The sequence below is a fragment of the Semicossyphus pulcher genome, unplaced genomic scaffold (assembly GCF_022749685.1).
Source record: "Semicossyphus pulcher isolate SPU_LCO1_2020_fin unplaced genomic scaffold, fSemPul1.0.p SCAF_8, whole genome shotgun sequence".
In the NCBI taxonomy this organism is placed as follows: Eukaryota; Metazoa; Chordata; class Actinopteri; order Labriformes; family Labridae; genus Semicossyphus; species Semicossyphus pulcher.
Genome location: NW_027211759.1, coordinates 25,564,369 through 25,574,514, shown reverse-complemented (window position 1 = coordinate 25,574,514; position 10,146 = coordinate 25,564,369). Strand labels below are relative to the sequence as shown.

The following is a 10,146-nucleotide window of genomic DNA, read 5'->3' as shown; positions in this document are numbered from 1 at the left end:
AAAATTTAGAAAATTTTATTGGGATAAAATATATACAAGCAATCTAATATGTAAAAAAAAGTGTAAAAACATAATATAAAATTACCTTTTTCCCATCCATGGGAGAAAAAAAAAGTTTGATGGACAGCTGACCATAAACCAGCTGGATAAGCAATGAATGTGCAGCTTTAAAGCATATTAGGAAGAAGAAAACACTTTGGGTCCTTATAAGAGGTCCAGCTGCCTACGGCTCCCACCTCCGTCGCACATCAATCACTTTCTCTACATCTCCATTTACACTTATTCTAGCCTCTCCTCCCCACAGGCCCCTCTTTGTTCTGCCGAGGAAGGGGATAGAGGAGGCAAAGCCGTGTCGACGAAAGGAAAAGGCAGAATTGCAGCCCTCTCGCAGAGGGGGAGGAGTGGATTGACCACTGTGTATGAAGGGAGAAAGAGGAGAGGAACACTGGTTTCCACGAGGAGGAAAATACAGGGAGAGGACTTGTGATCCCTCTTAAGCAGGAGAGGGCGACTAACTGATCAAATTCTTCAGTGTCTCCTAAAAGAGGATGGTTGTTGATTCACCAGTAGCTGCTAAAAGAAGCCCAACCGTCCTGCAATGTGTTTCCATGTTAATGTGTTGCACACATACAGAAGCTCCTTACGCACATACATGCCTCATGTGAAAGTTGACAACATACTCTGCATTGGTGCGCTGTACAGAAATAGCAAACGGTTCGAAGGGGTGGAAGGTGAAGGCAACCAGGCGGCGCACAGCGTGATTCACCGGCCGTCCCAGCAGGCCCGCCTGGATCTTAAACTTTAACAGGCCGGAGTCCCGTGCGTAAAACCTTGTGGGTGAAAGATGGAGAGACAAAAAGTAGCACCATTAGTTTTCATCTCATCCAGTCTGTTGGTTTCTCAAGGCTCAACCAAGTCACACAGAGTCTGTCTATCTCTGTGAGCGAATGGGAGAATAAAGTTTCCCCAGCTGAACGCAGGAATTCAGATCTTAAATAAGCACTATCATCAACTGAGCATTGGTCAGTTTAAGACTGACAACTTATAAATGTTGCTGTAAATAATGAGTCTATCCATAATTAACCTATGTCTATATTGGATTATGAAGTCAACGTAACAGTGCAAATCAATGTGATATTCAATTTACAGGTTTAGAAATTAAGAAAATGACTCAAATCTATTATCAAAATTGTTGCCAAAATATCAAATATAGAACTAATTAAAATTCATCAACTTACTATTTCAGCTTTTTGAATTGTCTTCGTATTTTCTAAGGATGAACTGTTACTGACATGATAGTGTGATTCGGCTCCATGACTACATGAAGATGCTTATTCATCCTGATGAGAGTCTGTACCTGATTGGGTGGTCTCCGCAGGTCTTTGGCCTCTCCATCACTGACACCCACTTGTCATCATAACTGAAGAGGGAAAGATCGAGGTAAGGACTGCTGCTGTAGGACTGGGCGCTTATAGGCAGCTGTCCCAGCAGGCGTCGCACTGCCTCTGTGTGCCCGCCATATTTTGCGTTGACTATGGTGTCCTTGAATCTGAGGCAGACATAAAGTGACATCAGTGCAATAACATTAATGTAGAGGAAGTTTATCAGTAAATAAGCTATTTATTTTGCTAATGTGGCTAGAGCTCAATGACTTCGGAGAAAACTGTTCTTTGATCCTCAAATGTTACTCCACTTGGTTTGGTGTCAAATTCAGAAAAGAGTGAGCAGCAGTCTCCACTGTAGTCATCTCCTCCACCATAATGATGACTGTAAAAAAAATGGACAAGCCACTGTGACGTCACCCAATGGTTTTTGGACTGCCTATCTAAAGCCTCAACCACAATTGGTTGAGAGGGTGGTGTGTGAGAGTACTAAGAATTACACAAAGTTATCTAAGCTTTACAGTAAGCGCCTGAACATAATTCATTAGCTCACAAATAAGCTGGTTAACCACCATATTTCCCACAGAACGCATTCAATTTGTTTGTAGCTGAATGGAGTTGTTGTATTAGACTCAAAGAAGCAAGGAGAGCTTGTTGAATGTAGCAGCTGCTCGCTCGCCCACATCTCAGAAAGGGGCAGCAAGCAACAGATGAATCGCATGAACCAGGCCTCTTAAAAACAACCGGCCTTTTTATTACTTTGGCCTGCCGTCTTCTGGGCAAGGAGAGGTCAACAAAATCCTGCCTCCAATGCTCTGACCGCCATAAATACATTCATGTATGACAGACAATGAAAGAGCTGACAAGCCAGGTACAGTAAGCACAGACGCCAATACCTGCTAATTATTGCTAACAAACTCATAAAAAAAAGTCACTCAACTAAAAAAATTAAGCACATAATTCTTGGATGTCCTGTTAGTACAAAAATGCCACAGGTAGCGATCTCACTTAGCAATAGGCACCGACAACACAAATGTAGCAGACCTGTTACTAAACGTGACCAGGCCCCTAATACTGCTTAACTGTAAGCCTTCATATAATTTAAACATTTGAGTTATATTGGAATTGACCCCAGATACAGAAACAGCAACTACTACTACTACTACTACTACTACTACTACTACTACTACAACAACAACAACAACAACAACAACAACAATTAGGGGTGTAAAAATAACGCGTCAAAAATGAATGCAGATCAATCGCACTCTTATATCCCCTGACCTCTTACGTCACTGAGCATACAAACGTACACAGCAGATTTGTAAACAGGATGAAACACATGACAACGTTCCCTGGCTTTGAATTTTTTATTATTGAATCAATCAGAGATTGACGAATAAATAAGCGGACAATCTGACCTCGCTCTCCCCCCTCCTGTATCTGTCGCGAGGAGGGTCTACACACACAACCTCTGCAGAGATACAGAGACATCCTCTGGGTCGTCCCTATGTAAATTCATTGATTGATCAGTGGGCCTTTCCTTTTGATATAAATCTACTTCTGTTTTAAAGCTTGTTAAAGGTGCCAGTGTCATTTGGTTTACAATCGATCCTTTTGAAAAGGCTACGTCATTAACACCACACCTTATCCACATGTGTCTCACGTGCTGGGAAACCTGATGCGATTGAAAAAATGTAACTTTTGCGATATAATAAAACAAACTGCTGATGAAGAGGGGGGGCAGGGAAGCAGAGAGCAGAGGTGCAGGTGTGTTGAGGAGGACTGAAGGAAAGCAAGGTGATCAGATTAAAGTAGTTTATGAGTTAAGACTTAATAAGGTGAAGAAGAGAGTACAACTAGTGGATGTAAGAGATCTAAAAACATGGTAATGCAGAGTTTACGTGTCATGCAATGCTCGTCACAAAAATCATTAACTAATCGCAATTAATTAATTACAAAGCCTGTTATTTATTAAATTCATTTTCTGTAATTGCCTGACAGCACTAATGATAATAATAATAAAAATCTTTCTGCTCCTTTTGATTTGTGCTCTATTATTTCAGAACCTGTCTCTCTGTCTGTCTCTCTATATATTCTGGCAAAAAACAAGACAACAAAAAAAACCCCCGGTGAACTGGGCTCACACTTGCCAGTTGTAAGAGGTACAAATCTGGTTGGCTGAATGTGCTCTCCAGCTTTCAATTTCTCCTCTCCTTTTTTCCACACATCAATTTCCACCGCTCCATAATCCAATTCTAGGATCTTTTGCTCACTAAAACTGTCCTTTATCTGCTCCGTCTTCCTAAATCCCCCCACCTACGTCTGGTCCTCCCTCATCACCTTCCACAAAGGATTTTGTCACCTAGACTAGCAAAGCGAACCAGCAAATTCAATCACAGCTCCTTCAGCCATGCTGACCGCCTTAATGGGTCTCTTCTATATCCAGATTTAGTTCTAGAGCTCGTCCTCCTCCTCCAGGCGATTGCTGCTGATCTGCCTCCTTTCCAAACCACCTTCTTCCACTGTTGCCTCCCTGACATTTGACTGCAAACTGTTAGCTGCAGGTTTTGTTTTTCAGCAGCTTGCTTGCACAATTATCTTAAAAATGAAACATATCACATTTTAGCAGAAAAACATTTGGTATTTCAATCCAGTTATATTAGCTTCTGTGGAATACAGGTAATTTCTCTCCTCTGTACCTTCTCTGGACCTGCCGTGCGTAGTTGTTGGACGAAGCGGAGCAGGGAAACTGGACGGCCTGGCTGTGCAGCGTAGCGTTCCTAAACAGGTCACAGAAATTCTCAAACAGCTCCAGCAGCTGGTCGGAGGTGTTCTCAAAGACGGCCAGCACCTCTGTAGAAACCATGTTGTACACGACAAAGAAGGAGGGCTGTGAGACAAAGAGAAGAAGGTGAACTGTTGGAGAAAAGAAACAGACTACATACAGTACATGTATGTATAAAATGTACCATTAGAAATATTGTTCATATTGTTCAATGGTGAGATGCTAATTGGCAAGTTAGTGAGAGAGCTGAGACATCATGTATATAACATAAGATTTTTTTGTTGTTGCCATGAACAAATCACTGGACTGAATCGAGTCTGTAGGAGAAATGTGTCCTTGGAGACCTGAAAGAGGAATCCCCGTTGTACAGCTCGAACCACAAAAGACACAAAAGAGGCAGGTACAAGAGGACATAGGCAGGAACTTGGATGTGTGTGTATCTTCCTACCTGTGAGGGGTCAGTAACTCTGAGCGTGACCACATCTTCACTGGTGTATTTAATGAAGAGGTGATGCTCATCCAACAGCTGCATCTTCCACATCCTCAACCTCCTCAGCTGATCGAAAAACTGGAAGAATCTGAAAACAAAACCAACAGCTGGGTGAATTCAACAGATCACTTGTGTGATGAATATCTAACGTTAGTACAATATGGAAGTCGTAGTTAGACTAAGCAGCCAGTGTTTGCGGTTGGTGATTTATTCACCCTAACGAGCAGTGATCCAAATTGTAATTCTTTGTAAAATTAAAACTGGAAAATGATTTAGAAATCCTCCTAAAGATTCTGAATTGAGAACAGTTTTGTAAATGGATAATATAATAAATAATGCATTAAGTAAAATTACCAAATATTTACTGCTTTTTAAACTCGATGAGATCTTGTTGCTGTTTTGTGTTTAGGACTTCTTTTTAGATGAATTTTATAGATATTAAATTAACTGAGTAAAGGGGCAAATTCCATCAAATCTGTCATTTCTAGTGGTATGATTGATACCATTTTTCCACTAGGAAAATTCATCACAGACTACAAGGCCTTTCTTTGGTTCTGTACTTGCATCGGCAATAGAGCTGCTAAAGAAATGGAAGCCAGCAAGTGGTTGGTCTGGCAGTGCAACACCTAACAACAACAACAGGATGAAGGACACTGTTAATGGAGCTGTGTCTTTGTTGTGTATCATGATAACAGAGTTGGACAGAAGAAAGAAGACTGGATATTTATAAATCCCTGTCATTCACACACAGCGTTTGTCTGCGTCTTGGTCTATATTCAAGGCTTTGAGCACTTTAACAGTTTTTGGAGATGGTAGTTGCCAGACCTGCATTGGATTCTGTGCTCAACCAATCAATGTACCAGTACTTACTGACCAATCACATTACATTATGTTGACTTAGTTCTTATTGTGCTGGAAGAGCACCTATTCTGAAGAGCTAAACATAAAAAATGCATTCAAAGAACTACAAATCTTCCAAGCTCTTGGGGTGCAAACAGAGACAGAGAGACAGGATGCACCATCTGTTCCTAGAACTGTGAAAAAGTCCCTCTGAAATACTGCACAATCGTTCCTATGGGACCAGAGTATGACTGGTCAAACATAGACAAATGGCCACCACAGCTTGTGTATTGTTTCATTAGGAAAACAAGGAAGTCTTCTTGTGTCATTGTAAGAACAAGGGGTAGGAAATGTATTAATGTTTATTACGGTTAAACAGCATTACAAACAAAGTTTTTTTTGATCTTCCCAAGTCTCATGAAAAACACGGATATAAAAAGATAGAGATAGAATATGGATCATATTGTTATTCATTATTAAGTGTTAATATTAGGCTAATATTTCATTTTTATTGGGATTTCAATATCCCAATGAAAATGACCATTTAAAAGTCCATCCTCAAATTTGGCAATGATTGAACCATTCAATCAAAACTACCCTTGCAAGCACTATGTTAAGGAGGTGGCTAAGAACCATCACTTGTTGCCTCAGTCCCACAACAAACCATGAAGGCCCCATCACTTGAGCAGCCTGCTGTACGTATTGTTAGAATGAAACTGAACACAATGAAACTGAATTGATTTATTCTCTACGTAAAAGCTTCCAGCACTCACCATTAAAGATTCAGCGACAGTAAAAGTTGAAGTAAGCACCATTTAGCATTAGCCGGCAACTTAGCTAGCATTAGCTCAGTGTAGTCAGTGAACAGACAGCTGGGATAAAAACTATTTGTTTTCTTCTTTGTAGTTGTGATCAAGTTGGGTCTATCCTATACATAGTGGTGCAGATGTTGGCTGTGTCACATAAGTGGACAATACTGTAAGCATGGGCGGTAATCTCCTACATTACAGAGAGGCCTAGACTTGTGGGAAATATTGAAAATATGCGCAAAACTTTGAATCCTGGACTAAGAATTCAGGCCCTGAAGTTCATTAACACACAAAAAATCAACTAAGTGCATGACAGTAGTGCTATATACCTCCTCTTGGCAGTGGCACTGCCGTCCTGCTCGGCCCTCCTCCAGAGGTAGACCAGCAGCCTGTGCTTCAGGGAATTGATGGTTTTGTCAGTGTACAGGCGAGGGAAGCCTGACTGACTCTCAGCCTGAGCCTCAGTGTAAACTGCTGAAAGAGTCAGAAGGTCGTCCTCATAACAAAACCTCCCAATAGTCCTCACATCGAGAAATGTTCCCTCTGCAGTGACCTGTGAAGAGGAAAGAACAATTTTTCTTGTTTTTTTAATCAGATACTTTTTAACATAAATAACCAAAACACCACAGAATAAGTCAATAGTTAGAAAACAACTTAGTACCAACATTGATGTGGTATGCTATTATTCTGCCTCAGTTTTGTATAAAAAAGGTACAAAAGATGGAACGGGGGTGTATTGTCGGTCCACCAATAATCAGGCAGCAGAGGTAGTAAAAGAGCCGAATCAATGTCTGTGTTAATACGGGAGCCAGCAGGGGGGGTCAAGACTGTGTGTGTGTGATGTCATTTTACATATCATGACTATTTTGCTCCTTGACTGCCATCACATCGTCAGTGTAAATAAGCAAACCAAGCATAGTTACTGGGCTGCGTCTTTGTATTATTGGATCTCTATATTAAAAGGGCAATCATTAAATCGTTGATTAGCCACACTGCTATGTTAGTCGGGAGTCAACTCTTTAAGCGTTAGGTTAGTGTAATACCAAAGCTACATTAAAAGGTGTCTGCCAATGCACTACCATTGCCAACCTGCTTAATTTCACCGCCCATTTTTGATACCACAATGAAGGACTCTTCAGTCACTCTTTGCACAAAGCTACCTTCCTTGTACCAGCAGCTTGAACTTCATAATGTGCAGGAAAGAGAGATGTGCTACACAATGATGGGACTAATGGGAATGCTTTATGTTAGGAAGGGATTCTGATCTCCCCTAAGAAAACTAGCTTTCTCCGTCACATCAAAGCATCTCTAGAAAACGGGGGAGTACCCCTGAAAACGCAAAGTGCAACATCATTTAAAGTTTAAAATCGCTGGTTAAATTCATTTTAGATTTTAGAAGTCTCACCTGAAACACATGTATGGTCTGCTGCTGGACCGACAGCACAGCCAGGATGTTCCTGTAGAGGTAGAGGCCCTGGTTGTGGGACAGGATAATCTTGTCACACTTAAAGGACCTTGTGTCACACAGTCTGCCAGTGTGGAGGTCGATGATGTGGAGGGAGTAGTCTTCAAGAGGTGACCGGGGGTTGGGAGTGACAGATTCGTTATTCCGGTACACCTGATGAATGAGAGATGGAATAAGGGACAGTCTGAGCCAAACTATGGAGGTATGTTTGAAGAAAATTAGTAGTTAATATGACAATTTTTGTGTTTCATTGCTAATTTGTTGTAAATCTGATGGTATCGTTACCTCAAAGAAGTAAGGGGGTGGCTCCTCCGGGACATACACAGCTGACCCTACAATGACATAGCGACAGTCATCTGTGAAAAGGCTGCACTCTCGGTTGAGGTGTTCTCCATTTGATGCCACATTAGTGACGTGGAGCAAGGAGAAGAAGCGCTCAAACAAGCGGCCTCTGATATTAAGGGAACGCTGGTCATTGGCTGTTAGCAGAGTCTCTCCCTCTTGGCCTCTTAGCAGGTCCTGAGCCGCCTGGCAGCCTTGATACTCATATATCTGCAGAAAAAACATTGGGATTAAAGGGCAGGTTTTTTCTAACCACCCTGTCTCAGGGAAAATTGTATATTTAGATGCAGCAGGGCTATTCCAGCCTTGTTCAGTTGTTTTTGACAATAGGGAGATACAAAACAAAAACAATAAGCAGTATTTAAGGAATATTAACTATAAAGGATTGAGGACAACGTGAAGGAAATAAAGACTTCTGTCTCATTACCTCCAGAGACGTCTGATCAGAGGAGAAGGCAATGAAGCAGCGTCCATCTGGTGAGAACTTTCTCAGGAAGCAGGGAGGCTTCTCCACGTTGACCACAGTGAAGTTGGGGAAAAGGTTCTGATGGAAGCAACGTACTCTGTACCAGTGAGCTCCAGGTCTTCCCGAACAGATCCTTCGCCTCTCAAGACGGTGGACCACGTTTTGATTCTGGATCCGTCTAGGCTTCAGGGTTTGAGTGTCCTCATCCATCGCCGTGATTACAGAATGATCTCAAACCTTACGGTGAATTGACTACATCATAAGTACCGTACTGTAGAGGGTGATTTCTAGATAAAGTGAGAGATGAGAATAAGAGCAGCTGAAACCTCAGTTTTCAAGTAAAACATGCTTTTGTGCTTACATTACGTTCCCTATCAATTACTTGACGAAAGAGAGTAATGCATTCAAATTCTGTTAAACATATTCACCATTTTAGGATTGTGATCAAGTAAAAGAACAACAGTTTAATGAAAGCAAAGACTTAATTGCTTTTTTCTCATCACTGAAAACTTTTGAGCTTTCTTTGCCACTCCGACCCAGACAAAATGAGCACTTTAAAGACAGATATCTAAACTTCCATGAAATCTCAAAGCGACTCAATTAATATCATGTATTCAACACAACATGTAAATGATAAGTAATGGAACAACAAAGAAATTTCAGTTCATTATTGTAAAATCCTCCACATCTCTAGTTTACAAAGCAGGCTTTCAGCTACAATTATGTCTGTTTAAGCTGAGATAACCCTGATGACATCATCAAGGTTATTTTTTTTGGTGAAGAGGAAACAGTGCCTATTTGTCAATCACACCATAACAGGGAAGAGAGGACCTTCTCCTATGTTCATATTGTTCATATATCTAAGTCTGGTTTGACGCTTAGCTTACTACAAGACTTCTGACTCCAATCTAAAACATGTGACACTGGCTCATCCAACCACACAAGAAGGACCAGCCACCGATAACTATATTACTTAACATTTGACACAGTACGCACATACTCACGTGATGCTTTTAAAAGCCACTCAGTTCGGTGTTAAGCCTTTTAGTTCCTCCAAGATTAGCTGGTTGTGAAACGTTAGCAAGAGGTGTAAGTTTAGCGGAGGAGCTCACAACTTACGGTTTACGTTAGCTACCGGCAGCTAGCTTGTGCCTTAGTTCGGGTACAAGCATCCAGCTGCATTTATTTCGCAAGGTGCAACTATAACTGTTATCTTTCACCCGAACTACTGCCCAAAGCATCAAATGTAAAAGAGCCGCTATGTTTGTGAGCCGTGGAGGAACCGCAGAAGAAGAGTAGGAAGACAGCAGTGCTGGACTGAAGAAGAGCTCAGTGCTGTTTTAAACAGCGCCACTACATCCTCCTCTGGTGAAGAATTGCATTACAACCTGTAATACTTGTGTCTTATAATCAAATGGCTTTGTAATACCGTCAGCTGAAAAAGGTACAAAAAGCATACACCTTTTGCAACGTCGGTCCTGATTGATATTACATGCAATGCCATGGCAAGTAATACAATGCTGTTAAACTACCGGTATAAGACTATGTTATTCAGTGGGTATAA

General features: G+C 41.2%; 1 protein-coding gene across 1 annotated transcript; it reads right to left on the bottom strand.

Moving 5' to 3' along the window:
- On the bottom strand, window positions 1-9,852 carry det1 (DET1 partner of COP1 E3 ubiquitin ligase). The gene is made up of 9 exons (XM_069686728.1): window positions 9,587-9,852; window positions 8,544-8,869; window positions 8,060-8,326; window positions 7,715-7,927; window positions 6,639-6,862; window positions 4,619-4,748; window positions 4,085-4,275; window positions 1,358-1,549; window positions 1-830 (listed from the first exon to the last, which is right to left on the bottom strand). The coding sequence occupies exons 2-9, from the start codon at window positions 8,790-8,792 to the stop codon at window positions 641-643; spliced, it is 1,656 nt and encodes a 551-aa protein (XP_069542829.1). The 5' UTR covers window positions 8,793-8,869; window positions 9,587-9,852; the 3' UTR covers window positions 1-640.
- Between the last annotated feature and the right edge of the window lie 294 nt (window positions 9,853-10,146).

Bases quoted from the DNA above. Each gene is read 5' to 3' on its own strand.
- det1 (XM_069686728.1), bottom strand. From the start codon at position 8,792: ATGGATGAGGACACTCAAACCCTGAAGCCTAGACGGATCCAGAATCAA. The intron at 6,863-7,714 runs GTGAGACTTCTA...TCCTCTTCACAG, and splicing joins AGACCATACATGTGTTTCAG to GTCACTGCAGAGGGAACATT. The intron at 4,749-6,638 runs GTATATAGCACT...TTTTGTTTTCAG, and splicing joins AGTGCCACTGCCAAGAGGAG to ATTCTTCCAGTTTTTCGATC.